The 17,912-nt window shown below is 37.9% G+C and overlaps 2 protein-coding genes across 2 annotated transcripts; both read left to right on the forward strand.

The window, feature by feature from the left end:
- Positions 1–104: 104 nt before the first annotated feature.
- LOC306882614 (nucleoplasmin-like protein NO29) lies at positions 105–2,210 on the forward strand. Its single transcript, XM_079437349.1, has 5 exons — positions 105–309; positions 545–630; positions 1,396–1,515; positions 1,625–1,718; positions 1,821–2,210. Exons 1-5 carry the CDS (start codon positions 237–239, stop codon positions 1,928–1,930), a joined length of 483 nt encoding a protein of 160 aa, XP_079293475.1. The 5' UTR covers positions 105–236; the 3' UTR covers positions 1,931–2,210.
- Positions 2,211–3,103: 893 nt separating this feature from the next.
- Positions 3,104–6,445, forward strand: LOC306882396 (ADP-ribosylation factor-like protein 3). Its single transcript, XM_079436990.1, has 6 exons — positions 3,104–3,300; positions 3,668–3,811; positions 3,975–4,091; positions 5,432–5,482; positions 5,779–5,964; positions 6,064–6,445. The coding sequence occupies exons 1-6, from the start codon at positions 3,298–3,300 to the stop codon at positions 6,112–6,114; spliced, it is 552 nt and encodes a 183-aa protein (XP_079293116.1). The 5' UTR covers positions 3,104–3,297; the 3' UTR covers positions 6,115–6,445.
- Positions 6,446–17,912: the final 11,467 nt, after the last annotated feature.

Raw genomic sequence — 17,912 nt, forward strand, 5'->3', positions numbered from 1 at the left:
TCTAGGGCCACAGTTGCTACCCCTTCCAAACAATCTTATTTCTGTCATGGTTTTTTATAACTTGTGAAAGGGGGCCTGATAGGTAGCCCTAGCCCCGCTTCCGTGTCCATGTTGTTGATGACGTCTTAATTCCTGCGACGGTTTTGGTGTACTCGTCACATGTGTTTTAAAAACGCGACCTGAATTGTGAATATTATAGCCTCTATTTAAGTGATATTAGTAACGTATGAACAATTATGTCGTTTGTGGAGGACGAAGTATCAGACAGTGGAGTGGACTCGCGCTCGCGATTGGAGAGCTATGTGTTCAGTAAGATCAACAGTGACGCGCTGCATGTACATCTGCTAACACACGTGGGACAACTGTAGTCTGCATTTTCTCTTAATAATTGAAGCCAATGGTGTTTAACGTTCATCACAAGAACCCTGGATCTCTGTGCATCAAGATATAGTTCAAACGTGGTCGTTTTCAGTAATTCCATTCATTTATGCATTTTAATTAAATATAACACCTATTTAATATTGTGATTTTTGGATTCCTTTAGGTTGTGAGTTGTCTTCTGAAGTTCCATTTTACACATTTCAAGCAGATGAAGATGACGACGTGGAACATTTTCTTGAGCTTAGAACGGTTCGTAGACTATTTTATTACAAGAACATGCCGATTATATGTTGTTCCAAGCTCGGTTCAATATTAATTCATATGTACATATAAGGGGATACAAATCTTTTGTTGAATGCCTTTTTAGCAGCATTTTAAACTATATGTATATGTGTGACCCTGCACCACAAAACCAGTCTTAAGTGTCTATTTTCAATAAAATTATCTTTGCTTAATATTCTAATGATTTTTGGCATAAAAAAATCGATAATTTTGACCCACACAATGTATTTTTGTCTATTACTACATACTATATCCGTGCTACTTAAGACTGGTTTTGTGGTAAGTTCTCCCACTTAAAAAGATGAGAGAGGCCTGTAATTTTCATCATAGGTACACTTCAACTATGAGAGACAGAATGGGGGGAAAGAATCCAGGAAATCACATTGTAGGATTATTAATTAATTAATTGGTAAATTACCCAGTGGGTAAACCATGGCATTACAAATGAAAATGATTTTTTTCTGACCACGAAATGACTCTAATTTGACTCTTTGCATTGAAATTTAAAACCCTTTTCTACGGTGACCGAGAAGTGCAAAACAAATCACGATTCTGAAAACAAAATAACAAATGCAAATCTAACAAAACAATTCCGAAGACATTATCACAAGAAAACACAATGACAAATCAGAAAACAAAAGTCAAAACTTGTCTTCCATTTTATTGTGATTTTGAGAGCTTGATGAAGTGCTTTTAAACGCATAACTATTTCCCTTACTCTCAAACCATTAGATTTGTCTGGGTGATGGTGCTAAAGAGGAGAATAACATGGTGGAAGTGACTGCTATGAATCACCAAGGAAAGAAAATATCAGTGCCTGTAGCTAATCTGAACATTTCTTGCCTGCCTATGGTAATGCTATGCATTTCTGTGTTTTTTTTATTATTATACTGTTGTAAATTAAAGTGTTCCAACATATTGGAAGTTTTTAAATCAGTTTTTCACATCTGTTTTTCCTCAGGTAAGCCTCGGGGAGTTTGAGTTGATGGCTCCTGTCACACTACGCCTGAAATCTGGAACTGGACCAGTGACCGTCAGTGGGTTACATTTAGTTGGTGAGGAATAAAACACTGTCGTGAGCTCTTTGTCACAAAATTGCATTTAAAGCTATTTTCCTTTTTTTTGAAAATGAATGATGCTAATATATTCTTCTTCAGCCACAGAGAATGAAGAGTCTGAATTATCAGATGAAGATGATGACGATGATGATGTCAGTGAGGAGGAAATGCCCTCAGTCAAACCAGCCAAGAAAAAGCAGAAAGCTTAGTTAGAGATGTTTACACCAGACCTTTATACGTTTTATACAGTATTAGACTTCTACTATGAGAGTGGTGTAGAATTTAATGGAATTTTGTACTTTCAGATGTGGTTGCAAATGTTATATAGAAAGGTTAAAGCCTCCATACAACCAGCTCCATGAACATTTACTTCATGTTGAAAATGTTTTTAATAGTTAATACTGTTACTTACTTGCCATGGTTGCCGTTTTTGTATTTTTACAGATTTATTTACAGATTCTGTAAATAAAATTTGTTGTTTTAGTAGAATCGGTGCAATTGTTGCTTTTTATTAAAACCTCACTTTATAACTGTTTTGGTAAATTTGGTCTTGTAGCACTTACGATGAAAGCTGTAAAACAATTGCGGTGTTTGATACAATTTTATCAACTGTCTGAAAAAACAGCTAAAATTGTATTTTTATCATGATTTTATACAGCATTAATATTCTCAGTAATTTGAGTATAATTATATTGAACATTTGATAACCAGAAGGCCAATGTGATCATAATAAAACCACAAAGGTATACATTCAGATAGTGTTCTATACTATCAAACTAGAAGTTATCAAATTAAACTCATCCATTATTTTTGTACTCTACATTTTTGCTGTTTTCTGTTTTTTGTTTCATAATTCTATTATTTGTAAAAGCCTATGATAGACTTAATGGTTCTGCTGTGACAGCTTACCCCATATAGAGTGACACAATGTGTTGCGTAGTATGTTTTTCTTGGGCAATAACCCTGGAAAAGTTCAGTAGCTGTAATGTAGTCATACCTGACTAACATATCCACCTTATTCTTCTGGGCGCGGCTATTTGTAAATTCTATGGGTCTGGCTTCCGGTCTCATTTGCTTCCAGCTATTTTTAGCTGTACAAAACCACTAGTTTTGCCCCTTGATATTGCAAATTGGTGTCTTACCATATTATTTTAATGTATTATCTTAATTATGAACACACTGGTTTGTGGTGCACACAGTTGTACCGTTTACTGCACGTTGTAATTCTCGTTATTTTAATGACCCGAAAGTTTCGCTCATAGGAGGAGCGTCTCGCTGGAGCCCACAAGATCCAGGGGGCGTGGTTTGATCCAGATCCAACTCCTCCCACCTTACATATCCCTAAACCTACCCGTCTCCACCCCCTAGATGTGGATCCAACCACGCCTCCTGGATCTTACTTGGCTTATAGGCTTACTTCCGCGTTGAAGAATGAGGTGGATTTGAAACCTGACCAGAGATATCTTAAAATAAAATAAAAAGTCTCTGTTCCTTTAAGATGACGCCAACGGCCGGTGACGTCACTTAACTCCCCCTAGTAACCCTCGTCGGCGTCTCGGAAGACACCCGGAGAAAGATGGTGAGAAGTTACTTATTTTCCCGAATATTTAATAGGAATGATTTCACTCAGTCAAGAAATTTTGGCATTATGTTGATTACAATAAAATAAGTACAACTCCAAAATCCAGAGCTCCTGCCTCCTTTTCTACTGACATCTATACGTAAAATACTTATTTAATATTATAGTAGTATTGATAAACAAGTATAATATCGTAGACACCAGTAAAAAAGCGACCAAATGTTGTCATCATTAAGTCACTTTTCTATTTCATTGCTTTTTTTTTTGTTTTGTTTTTACATACAATGACAGTGTCATTGTCATAGCTGTCTCGTTTAAAATCTACTTATTGAGGCATAATTATCCGGTTCTATTATGTTTATTCCAGGGTTTGTTGTCAATTCTTAGAAAACTAAAGAGTGCCCCAGACCAGGAGGTACGCATTCTGCTCCTCGGATTAGACAATGGTGGAAAGACGACACTTCTCAAACAGCTCGCCTCTGAGGATATTAGTCACATCACCCCAACACAGGTAACACACAAAAAGTAGCTACTAGCAATTATCTCTCTTTTGCAGAAATTACAAATTTCCTTGTAAAAAGTTGTGAAGTTTATTATCATTGTTTCATAGATTAATCTCTTAAGTGCTTCTGCTTTCCTTGCCCAGTTGCTTTTAATTCTTCTGTCCTTGCCAGGGCTTTAACATTAAGAGCGTGCAGTCTCAGGGCTTCAAACTGAATGTCTGGGACATTGGAGGCCAGAGGAAGATAAGGCCGTACTGGAGAAACTACTTTGAAAATACTGACGTGCTTGTGAGTGTTTCTTAAGAGATTTGTGTTTGAGTTATGCATAGCCAGACCACTGAACAAAGTGTGAGTTTATAGTTCATTTATTCTCATATACACTACTGTTCAAAAGTTTGAGGTTGGATTTTTAAGTAAGAAATGTCTTATGCTCACCTATGCTGCATTTCTTAGATCAAAAATAGTAAAAAACAATAATAATAATATTGTGAAATATTAAAATTTTAAATAATTTTCTGTTTTAATGTATTTAAAATTCAATTTATTGTTGTGATGCAAAGCTGAGCTTTCAGCAGCCATTACTTCAGTCTTCAGTGTCACCTGGGGCCTGTACCATGATGGTGGCTAAACAAACTCAGGGTTACAGGATTAGTTTTGAGTTGACAAAACCAAACCAGTTCAATCCGGCTTTGTTGGTACCATGAAGCTGATCATCAACTTTCTCTGTCAACTCAGGCTTGATCCTGAGTTAATGGAGCTCGTGCACATGAAAGTGTGACATCAGTAATGAGCAGCCAATCACATGCCTTGAAACTCGTGAGAGAGTCGGTGCGAATTCACTACCAAAGATTAAAAGATTGAACAATATGAAGAATTTAAACACATTTACACAGCAAAATGAAACAATCGATCCATTAAAGAGGAAAACTTATCTTACCATATAAGTGCAAGTAAAATTTGTAAAGTTTATAATATTTATAGATATAACAACACTTAAAAATTGAAACTCATATGTAGTCATGTTTACAGCTATTGATTCTAAAACGTATTTATATTGCATATTATCTATGTTTATATTAATTTAAAATAAAAGCTTAATAATTACTATTAAATTAAGCTGTCTTGAGTAATGGATTAAGGGTATACTAATTATATAAATAATAAAAAATAATCATGTCTAAAAATCACATGATTTTATCTTTAAAAATGTTTTATGTAGCGTCCTTTAATTTGGAGTAAGAGAAACTGTAGGAGTGGCTTTATTGCGTCAGAGATGTGTCACTTTGCTTGAAGCTGATTGGTGAAATTTCAGATTGAGATCTCTAAACCAGAACATAACCTGCCCCGGAGCAGGTTAGCCGTGCAGCGTAAGATACCATGGCGACGAACACCGATTAAAGCCGAGCTACTTTCATAGTACCTAAAACCCAGGGTTGGCGGAAACTAAGATGAAACATAGCTGGCTAGCCACCTAATCCGGCTTCATGGTACAGGCCCCAGATCCTTCAGAAATCATTCTGATATGTTGATGTTCAAGAAACGTTTATTATTATTATTAACAGTGTTGAAATCTCCCATATTTGTTTGCTTAATGTCATAATTTTTTACATTATGTTTTTGTTTTTCAGATTTTTGTCATAGACAGTGCAGACAGGAAGCGATTTGAGGAAACGGGGCAGGTATATATAGCAAATCTGTTTATTATTGCTTGTCTTGTTTGTGTGTGCGCGCATCCAAAGCTTCTGCAGGATATTTCTCAGACTATGTGGCTTCACACTTTCTCAGGTTTTGCTAAATTTTCCAGCTTAATACAGTTCACTGCAGCATTGATATTTCACACTGATTTGAAGTGAAACTCTAGATTGCTTCAAAGAAATGCAGAAGCATATACTCAATCTTGATATGCATTTATTCAAGCAAATGCATGCTGAAAGTATTTGAATGAGCCATTTTGAATGGTTCATGTGATGTGCAGGAGTTGGCTGAGCTGCTGGACGAGGAGAAACTTAGTGGCGTACCTCTTTTGATCTTTGCCAATAAGCAAGACCTGTTGACTGCTGCTCCAGCCTCTGAGATTGCAGAGGGACTGAAGCTGCACACTATTCGGGACCGCATGTGGCAAATTCAGTCCTGCTCTGCACTTACAGGAGAGGGAGTTCAGGTGAGTCATCACTCATCAGCTTTATTTATTTACCTGTGCATTTGGTTTGGACCTTCCCATCAGAGATTGGTTTTCACAAAAAGTGCTTCCTTCTTTCAGGATGGCATGAACTGGCTCTGCAAGAACGTTACTGCAAAGAAGAAACAGTGAACCTAGTGTATATTCTACAGTCGTTCAGGGAATGTAAAAAGCAAACTTTGTGGACTGTGTGGATTCCCTACCAGCTCGTTCAGGTTAAAGGGATATGAGGAGGTTCAGAGAGGCTTTTCTTTTTTTTCCTCTGAACTACCACTGCCTCAATTCCTCAGTCACTGGTCTGACTCACAATCACTCCATAAACTGTGCAATAGCATGATACTACGTATGAATTTGATATGTTGTCTGCACTATGTTTGTACTTTCTGTACTGGAAGCTCCTAACACCAAGACAAATTCCTTGTGTGTGCAAACACACTTGGCAATAAAGCTCTTTCTGATTCTGATTCTGATTCTGATTCTGATTTATAATGTACAACCAACCACTGAAGTGAGTGTAATAAGTGTTTTTGCATTATTATTATTATTTAGTCTGTTTGATCTTGGAATCTATTTCACTGTTTCATCTTGGATTTCTATGATTTATTTCTTTTAGATGTTTTATACTATGCTAGATTTTTTAACAACATTTCTTGCATAGCCTGTTATTTGACTGGCTTGAACCAAAGTGTTATAAAAGCCAAGCTCTTAAATAGACACTTTACTGAGGGATGAATGCTTGTAACATGTTTAGTAAACTTAAGCATCTGGCTGTGGCAGTGGAAAGGTTCTTTCTTAGAGGACATGAGATCGAGAGCATTATATTCACATGATGCCTCCTGTAAAAGTCAGAAGACTGAAGCACCAGATCAGTGGCACAGATGCTCTTGTCACAAACAGGAAATCAGAAGTGGGTGGCATTTATGACCTCTTAATAGTTGTTCTGTGATTTTGTGTCACAAGATTAAAACAGGCCATTTTAAGAGATGTCTATTTCCTGCTTTTTTTAGGAATGTGGGAGGGTGTTTGCTGGATGTTAAGATGAATTGATCTGATGAATAATGACTCCTGCTTTCAGAAAATAATTTCAGTTAACCACACTTATTTAAACAATTACACTTACAAAACAATACATTAGAATTTATGAGTAGAAATATTTAAGAAATGTCGACAACATGAAAATGAAATATTTCTCATTTGCATTTACTTGTTTTCAACACTTTAATTTTATCCATAAATCTTTTTTGTAAATTCAATGGAGAAAGTCAAATGAGTAATTTTATGTCTTACAGGCAGAGATTAATATGCACACTGAGTAGAATGATTGCAGAGGCTGTACATTCTCATTTAACAAAGAGATAGTTCACCCAAAATGAAAAATTCTGTTGTTAATTACTCACCTTCATGTGGTTCCAAACCTATAAGACCTTTGTTCATTTTAGGAACACAAATTAAGATTTCTGAAAATGAAGATTAAGAAAATTTTTAAGATTAAGAAATCTGAGAGCTTTCTGACCCTGCATAGACAGCAATGGAACTGTATGTGTCGTGAGCACGCATCTGACACGGAAGAGGATAAATTGTTCAATAATAAAGTCATTATTTTTGTTTTCTTTGCACACAAAAAGAATTCTTGTAGCTTCATAAAATTACGGTTGGTCACATGGACTATTTGAATGATGTCCTTGCTACCTTTCTGGGCTTTGAACGTGGTAGTTCCATTGCTGTCTATGCAGAGTCAGAAAGCTCTCTGATTTCATCCAAAATATCATAATTTGTGTTCCGAATATGAACGAAGGTCTTACGGGTTTGGAAAACATAAGAGAGAGTCATTTTTGGGTGAACTATCATTTTAAGTCAGAACTACAGCTCAGGCCCCATATGTTACAGTACATTTAAAGGTGCAGTAGGAGATCTTGGAAAATGCTAACTTCAGCCTGATAGCACTGAAAGCCAACGTCCCACCCTCCCTGCAAAAAGGAAGCCATGCCCCCAGAACGCATGAACGCAAACAGATCAGACAACCAGAGACAACATTACTACACTCCATCATATGCCATTCACCGTTAAGAACTTTAAAAAACTTTATAGTTCAGTTAGTAAAAGTACTACAATACCAGGAAGGAAGATCAGGTTGATGTTTGCCTGCCATTTTTGCTCTGTCTGCATAGCATATGTGAACACGCTGATGACGTCTGCGCGAACCGGGTGCACAGAGGTATGCAAATACATGTTGACAAGCAGGTAGGAAAGTTAATGAAATGAAAATTTCTTGGTCCTATGCCTTCCACAGAATATAAAATTAAACATTTAGACCCTGTAACTTAATGATTGCTATCGGGACGTGAAGAGACTTTCAACCAGCATAACAAAAAATGTTTCTGAAGACAATCACCTATTGCACCTTTAAATCAGTCTGCTTTAAATTAGTGTAAATTTAGTCCAGATTAAAAGACCTTAAAATTTCAATGTAAAGAGACCTGCATTTAAACTATAACTTAAAACCACAAGGAGACGGGGCTAGTGTTCACACGGGAAATACTAACGTTAATATTTTTTGTGAATTCTGATGAATAGCTGACATCTATCTATCTATTAATCTTTTGTTATATTGATCATTCTATCTATCTATTTGTATTGTCTGTCTATTTATCTTTTTATCTATCTATCGTCTGTCTGTCTATCAATCTATTGTTATATTTATCATTCTATCTATCTATCTATCTATCTATCTATCTATCTATCTATCTATCTATCTATCTGTCTGTCTATCTATCTATTTGTATTGTCTGTCTATTTATCTTTTTATCTATCTATCGTCTGTCTGTCTATCAATCTATTGTTATATTTATCATTCTATCTATCTATCTATCTATCTATCTATCTATCTATCTATCTATCTATCTATCTATCTATCTATCTATCTATCTATCTATCTCTGTCTGTCTGTCTATATAGTTCTTTCCCTATCTATTGTTATATTGATCATGCTGTGTTGAGAGAGGCAGATGTGGGCAGGTAGTATGACCCTGACCTTGTGTTCACTGAGGTTCTCCTCCCCCTCAGAGGGCAGGGCTAACGTCACACTTCCATCAAACTCTACGTTGCCATGGCAACTGCTCCAGCTGCTTTATGGTCATGTCAGAACTGTTAAATGTGTAGAGACCTGCTGTTTTATAAATGCGTAAAGGCACTGCCCGCTTTTCTCTGGAATAACTCATAGATATAGATCCCTTATTCTTGGTAACTGAAATGCATAAGCTTACTTGGAAATCCAATGCCTGATTGACAGACAAAGCACTCAGAGATGGTGTGGTTTCACAAAGGACTCATTCCTCCGAGTATACATTCACTCAACTCCTTGCTTGGCCCAGTCTTAAGTCCAAGCACTCAGCAAACACTACACTCTTAAAACAAAGAGACACAGGATGGGCTTCAGTGCCCTAGGACTGTCATCACATTCCTTCGCAAATCACTGTTATTGAACTGAAGTGCATTGAGCTGAATTATGATATTATTGCCTTATGTAATATAATAAAATAATAAAATGTATTATAAATTATTTTATTTTCAAAATTAAGTCTCACCCTATTTTCTTTCTTTTAAGAATATACATTACAAATGGGAAGGAAACATTTGTCATTTCATACTGACCTGTCTCTGAAAAATGTCCAGTATTCAGGTGGGAAGTATCATCATTTTGTGTTCCGAGCTGCAACATTCAGGAATCATGAATCCTACGGAAAGCATCCAATGACGTTAAAATTTTTTTAGTTTTCAGGCTTACTAACTTTAGCCTTTGATGTCATTTCCCATTTCCATTTCAGCTGGTGTTGTCTTTATAGTAATCCTCCTGGCTTGATGATTCATAACCACGTATGTGTGGAAATCTATGAGGTTTACAGTAAAAGTTGCTATTTCAAAATTAACATTGCAACATATAGGTAGCCGCAAAAGTAAGGAAAGCGGGAAGAGAGAGCTGTGCCACAATCCTCAGCCTAACCACGTCTAATGAGATAATGACATCTTTCATTTACACAACATGATCACATTAACTGTTTCTGTTTGAATAGCTTAATACTTCCCCTGTGTCATCATTTTTCCATATGGAGCTCGAGGGCGAGTTTACTTGTGTCTGTTTATGTAAGAGAGACTGAGAAACGCAGATATTGTGCGCAGTGTTGTGAGTGTCAACTCATCAGTAGATCACCTCGTTGGTGTGTATTTGCCTGTTCACTGGGGTGTGGTCTGATGCACTTGACAGCTGTGTGTTGCCATGGCAACCGTGTGTGTGTGTGTGTGTGCGTGTGCACTTGCCTCAAGTGCATGGGCCTTGCTGAAGGTGTGTTACTGCTGTTTCTCCGCCGGGAGCCTGTCAGCTGTTGTGCAGCTGCCGCTTGCATTAGCAGGCCCAAAGCCCTGCGCATTTAGCCATCTCCTCTCTATGACACATCACACTTCTAATCACAAAGCTTAATCAAAGACATCCACACACAGCACAGGGCTCGTCAGGCCAGCAAATGCTACAGAGATCCTCTGGTTTCATATTCCTGTAATGAGTAACTGGAGCCGAGGGGGAAATCTGCTGCTCTGGCTGCCCTCTTTGTTACCTGAGTATCTCCAAATTATTAACACTGCAGCCTGGGAATTCAGCCTCCAAACAGACGCACAGTGTTTCCTGTAAGCCACACTGCTATACGCCTAGTTTAGTGTTATATTTAACCAGGATTTTTAAATCCTTGGTATTAACAAAACACACAGATTGGAATGTCAGTTACTTAAAGGAACAGTGTGAGCCTTAAATGTAATGAAATGAAGATTCTGTCATTTACTCAACCTCATGTCGTTCCAAACCTGTATTGTGTTTCCTTTGTGGAGCATAAAATAACCATTTTTGCTCCTGTCCATTCAAAGACAGCATTGTGACCAGGAGCTGTCAGTAAAGTGTCCCAGTAGTGCACAACACAACGAAATCTCCACAACACAACGGAAACAAGGCGCAACACAACGGAAACAAACCAAAACACATGCATGCGCATGCGCTGATTTGTGACTGCGTGTTTTGAGTTTGAGCTCCATCAAGTTGATTCTTTATCGTCTATTTTCTATCTTAAAAACAATTTTATACACTATCATTTTCGTTTCTATAACGTGTGAATATATTCCCTATAGCATTCTAAAACAAAACCAATCTGAGCGCCTTGTTATCACTAGTTTTATTTTGATTTCTCGAGTCTGCTATTAGCCTATAGCCCATTAGCATTGGCAGCGTGGCTGCCGCTAATCTCGCTTAGATTGCTAATACTCTATTCACACACATTACCATTGTTTCACTGTTACTTGCTTAAATGGTGGATTTGTGTCTACCTTTGAGTGCAGGTGAGGACACATTCAAGCTGCATTCGGTGCAGCTGGAGCTGGAGGCCATGAAGAAGCAGATCCGCGACCTGGTGGAGAAGTAGGCCCAGCTGAGTGAGCGGAGAGCCAAGAAAATATGATCATATTATCCCAATTTTACAGTCTCTGCACTGGCTACCTATTAAGTTCCGTATCATTTACAAAATATTATTACTTGCCTGTAAGGCCCTAAATGGTTTAGTTCCTGCGTACCTAACTTGTCTTCTACCACGCTACAATCCAACCCGCTCCCTAAGGTCGTAAAACTCTGGACTTTTGGTAGTACCTAGGATGGCAAAGTCCACTAAAGGAGGTAGAGCTTTTTCACATTTGGCTCCCAAACTCTGGAATAGCCTTCCTGATAACGTTCGGGGTTCAGACACACTCTCTCTGTTTAAATCTAGATTAAAGACACATCTCTTTAACCAAGCATTCACATAATGCATCTTATAATCTTGTACTGCAGTTATATCTGAGCAAATGTACATTATTATTATTCTTTAGCTTGTGTTGAACAAATAATTTTTGCTTAGATGGAATAGCAGCTACGCTAATTATGTCTCTATTTGTTTCTCTGTTTCTAGGAATTACAGAAGCTTCAGTCTGGATCCAACCCTTAAATGATCGGAGTAATGGATTCCCAGTGGTTACAGGTACAAGCTCTCTTTACTTCAAAGGTATTTTCTGAATATCCTGGGTTTACCAACTTGATCGAGCATGATGTAGAGCTGAAACCTGATGCTGTCGTGAAACGCCAGAGCTATAGAATACCTGAGCGATTCCAGGTGACTCTGCAGGAAGAGCTACACCTTATGCTCCGCTTGGGCATTACTGAGCCTTCGAATAATGAGTGGTGTCATCCCATAGTCCTTGTGCCGAAGAAGGATGGGATTATTAGGTTCTGTCTTGATTTCCGATATCTGAACTCCGTATCTCAGTTTGATTCCTACCCTACCCCTCGCATAACTGACTTAATTGATCGTTTGGGCCAATCCAAATATCTGACAACAATGGACCTTTCTAAAGGGTATTGGCAAATTTCACTGACTCAGTCCTCTCGACCCATGACTGCATTCAGAACATCAGGGGGCATATTTCACTTTAAGGTGTTACCCTTCGGCCTTCATGGGGCCATGGCAACGTTTCAGAGGTTAATCGACCAAGTATTACGTGGTTTACCTTTTGCTGCTGCATATCTTGATGATATTGTTGTTTACAGTAATACCTGGGAGGAACATGTGCAGTATCTCCGGGAAGTCGTACGGCGCCTTCAGAAGGCCGGCCTCACCGTCAACCCCAATAAATGTGCTGTAGCTAAACAAGAGACTGAATACTTGGACTATGTCATTGGCCAGGGTGTTGTGCGACCACAGATGAAGAAGGTTCAAGCCCTGGAGAACTGTGTGGTGCCTCAGACCCGCAAGGACCTGTGAGCTTTTTTTTGGGTATGGCTGGATTTTACCCATAACAGTCGTAAACTGTTTCCAAGAGAGGTACGCTATTCGACGGTAGAAAAGGAGTGTTTGCCATAAACTGGGCCTTGGATGCTTTGCGATATTATCTACTTGGCCGGGAATTTACCCTGGAAACTGATCACAAAGCATTGCAGTGGCTGGAGAAAATGAAGGATTCTAATGCGAGGATTACGAGATGGTATCTCACCATATAGCCCTTTAGATTCAAGATTCAACATGTGGCTGGTAAAGTCAACGTTACCGCTGATTATATCTCCCGCTCTAATGGCAAAATTTCTGAAGAGGGGGGAAATGTGACGGCCTGAGGGGTGGCCGTACAAGAGTGGTAATGTGGATGTATCCTCTCTCACACACAGCACACGTATCCACCTGCATGTATTCGCACACACACGCATCTATATGAAGGATATATTCAGCCGTTTAAGATTAAGTTTTATTTAAATTTCCTTTGTCATTTGCATTTATTTTGGTTTTAGTTTAATAACCACATGAAACAAACAATATTCATTAGTTCTTTATTGTTAGGTTTCCATATGTTTACATTTAACTCATCTTATATACATCGTTGCTGATTTGGAGTGCACACAAATTAGTTGCGTTGTATCTGTTACTTACATTTGTGTCTATTTTGAGTTTAAGTTTACCGGTGATGTGTGGCGATCTTCAGACATGGTCCGGTGCAGGTGCATCCTGGCGTGACGAAATTTGGAGTCCGGGCAGGAACAGAGAATTTAAGCATTAATGGTTCTGCCTGGACCATTCACTGAGGTTGCCCAGGGAAGGAGAGAAAGTTGATTTCTTTATCAATTGATTTATTTAGTTGTACATTTATGATATAATTACATTTTGTTTTTCTTTATCTTGATTTAAGGTGTTTCTCTGTTTGATTTAATTTTGATTTATTTAATGTTATATGTTGAATGTAAAGTTTGTTGCTTTCCCTCTCAATTCGTAATGGGCCCATCTTTCCCTTTATAAGCTGTTGCTTTGTTCATTTGTGAAGTCAGTTTTTAGATTGGTTTGTTTCAGTCCGAATGGTTTGACTTCATTTTCTTTTTGTTTGTTGGTTTCTTTTGTTGTATGATTTATGAGTTTGTAAAGTTATTTGTTTGTTTGGGTTCAAATAAAGACCCATTTTCTAGTGCAAAGCTTGTGTTCCTTATTCCTGACGTCACTTACCCCACGATTTCGTTATTAGGGTCAAACGCATTTCTATTTCACTTAACAGTAACCGAAGATCCCGTCCTGATACATTGGAAGCTCTGTAACTTTCCCCGTTTCCATGAGAGGCAGTTTTAACATTAAGTGACATGACATCTATGCTCAGTGACACTTCTGGTGGCCCTTCCGGTTTTCAGTGGCATGTGTCACTAAAACCTGTGACACGTCAATGGACTGCGTCTTGTTCCGGTCAAGTATACGATTTATTGCATCGCGAAATTCATTTGTACAACAAATATTCCTCTATTAAGATTAAAATGTGTCTAATGCCCCTTAATGTGTATTATTCATTGTAAGTTTATTTCCAGAAGCCTGCTTTGTACAATACATTCAAATAGCCTACGTAAATACGCTTTTTTTGTTGTTGCATAGATTTGACAGTTCAGCTTATCAGTTGTAATTATAAAATAATAGACTATGCAGAGGCCATAGCTAAAAAAAAAAGAAAAAGAAAAATGAAACGTTTTAATCAAAAGTGCCACCACTAACTGACACTTGCCTATCCGAAATTACATAAAAATATAAACTGTCATGAGAAAATTCCACAAACCATTATAAAGCGATGTCTACTATTCTAGTATTCGTGCTTTATGAAACTTACACCAACCATTCAGAAGTGTGCTTGACCTCGACACAGGCTTTTCACAATGCAATGCAATATAGCCTAAGTCTGCAAGGTATAATGTAAGTCTAGATGCTGTTTAAACAAAATTTCTAATATTTAACGTGTCTGCAGAAAGTCAAGGTCGCTGTATACCTAGCCCGTGTCAGTTAGTGGCAGTCCCAACTTGCATCTCCCTTTGTTTCTCCAACACGTCAAGAAGTGAGTCACTCGCCGCTCAGTTCCATTCCTCGATATCGGCTGTACGGTGTTCTACTTCAGTCACTCTGACTGTGGTAGCTTGCAGGTCACCTGAAAGGTCTTTCAATTTCTGGTTAATTTATTCTCTGAACTCGTTCAACTCCTTTCGCATGTCTTCCCGAAGAGCAAGACGAAATTCATCCATGTCGTTCTTGCTCCTGGTGTATGTTCACTGTGTGTACACTTGGATGAGTTAAATGCAGAGCAAAAATTCCAAGTATGGGCCACCATACTTGGCCACACACCACTTCCCTTTCTCCTTTCTTGAAATCCACTCTGAACGCTCTAATCTAATCTCGAAAGGCCGTTATGCCAGAGTTAGCTACTTCTTCGTTAGCCTTCCCCAGCTCGCCAACCTCTTCCCTGCCGTCGATGTCTTCAATTATTTCTCCTTTTTCGCGCTTCGAGCCTGTTTTGCTTTTACCCCTTTTTTGCTTCTCCCCTTTCATGTTCACTTTCAATATAAATTCAATTCACTAAATGTTATTTCTGAGGGGATTTTAATCAACCGATTACGAGAGGTTCTTTCAAGCAGCTATCTGCTTCAATGCCACACCGGAAGTCCAGAAAGCAGTCATCTTAAATTGTAAAAACATTTTTGAACAGTAGTGTATGTATGAGATTTGAGAGCTGCTACAAATGGAAAGATTATCAGAGAATAATGACTTAAATTTCTATCTGTTCCTCAAACAAAGCTACCGTATCATACTACAGAACACTTGGAATAAAGTGTTATTTATTACTTTCATATAAATAAAATAAAGTGTTATTTATTACTGAATTACTTTCATGGTTCTTTTTTAGGCATTTTTGGATCCTTTGTGGAGTTTGACAGCCTCTGGTCACTATGTGCATGGAAAAAAGCAGTGTGAAGATTCATCATTCAAAATGTTTCCACGGGAACAATAGCAGCATGTGGTTTAGGCATGAGGATGAGTAAACGATGCCAGCATTTTCATGTATCCCTTTTAAGTTAATTGAGAAATGTTTTTGTTTTGACACACTGGTGACACTGGTTTACTCATTTCAACTCCTCTCTTTTTCATGCTCTTCCAATCCAAGCACAACAAACTGAAAACATCTCTTGTTCATTTCCCCCAAACCCTGTCCTGCTCTGTTTTTCACAGTGACTGGTGTCCATTTATCATTTTCAGCATGTGTGAACAATAAAAATGTGATTCAGTTCCAGGCTTCAGAATTCAGTAGATTACTAAAACTGTGTCAAGTTCACACATTTTAAATGCCTCCAAATACACTGAAATGGAAGTGCAGAAGATCTCTGAAGCACCCAGAGGCCCTGCAGCTCTCCTGACTCTGTTGCTCCAGGGCTGGCCTCATAGGACCTAAGAGGGATTTTGGATTATCCGTCCTGGCTTTAGGGATTGGAGCTGCAATGTGCTGGATGGCAGAAATCTTAATTCTGCATGGTAAATAGATTATTGAGCATGTGAGGCACCGACAGACATTCCAATTTAGATGCTGCCTTCCCTCTTTCATCTATTCTTTCAGTGTTTCCTTTTTTTGTAAATCTCTTGAAAACTTTATCCCTTCCCCCTCTGTGTCTTTCCTTCTTACTCTAGGACTGTATTGGTGTAAAAAGCAATGTGAGAATGGGAAGCAGGAAAAGACATCTGGGATTAACATCTCTCAGATTTACACCTGAAGTGGTCAGCACTAAATATGTGTAAATGAAATCCACAATGTCTTGTGATTCGAGCACTTAAACTTCATTTGAAGGTGTGCATGTGACCACATTGAATTTGTAGCGTAAACTCTGATGCACCCAGTATGCCAGCAAAGAACTGTCTACTCACCGTTTTTAAGTAAAAACCATCTGATCAAATAAGCACAATCAGTTTGGTGGCACTCGCAGGTCAGCAGCTTGGGCCTGATCTCCTCAGGCAGATCCCCCTTAAGGTTTCCTGGGGATTAGTTTTTTTTGAGAAAGTGCTATGCATCATTTATGTTTTTCTTCTCTCAGTACTCTCAAGGCCTGTTCACACCAAGATGAATCTTTGGTGTGTAAATGTGGTGCAATTAACATTTTAAATTCGAACGGACGGGGCTACTTTTCTGAGAGGATGTTAGAGAAATTTGTACTTTGATGTACTTCACAATTTTAATCTTATATCTGAATTTGCCAAGTCTGTTTTTCTCACAAATCCTCTGTACAAATTCCAGATCCACTTACTTAATGTTTTTCAGTAAAATCTAACCCTGTACGAATCATGTCTGTGTACATCAGTGTCAGGTAAAATACGTCTCGATTTCTCTGCTCACTTACGTGGTTTTATTGTAAGCAGCCACTTCTATAAACTCATGTTTATTCATAATAAAATAATATAAATAAATATTTTAGCAAAAGACATATGTATCATTTGTGATGCATGCAACCACATGACCTTCTGTAACCACAGAATCCACATCTAGAAAATGTACACTCACCTCTGGTCCCTTCCGAATTGGTTCATGAAATTACATTGGGTGATAAGAATTGTAACGCAAATGTCATTTAGAAAACAATGCAGTCCAATGCTTTTATTAAACATAGAGGTATTCTGATCTCTTTTCCATTGCAAAAAAAAAAAAATGGTCACATGCCCAAAGCTGCTGCTGTTACAAAAATCTATGGCTTTTGAGCTACTATCCTACTATATAGTAGGTGAAAGACAGCACGTCAAAAGAGTATTTTGTCCAAATTCACAGTATTCAAAAAACAGTAGGCAAAAAGTAGATGAATGACCTCTGGTGAGATTCTGAAGTGATTCATAAAATTGACACTTTACTATTTACTACCATGAGGCCACAAGAAAGCAGCTGTGAATGAAAATCAAGCAACGCAACTGATGCTGGTAGGTCACATGACAATACTCCTTTTTAATTTTACTTGGGTAAAGGTACAAAAGTACTTGATTTTTAAATGTACTAAAAAAAGTATTAGTAATAAAAAGTATTAAAGGGGTCATCGGATGCCCATT

This window comes from Barbus barbus, assembly GCF_936440315.1.
Source record: "Barbus barbus genome assembly, chromosome: 16".
NCBI lineage: Eukaryota > Metazoa > Chordata > Actinopteri > Cypriniformes > Cyprinidae > Barbus > Barbus barbus.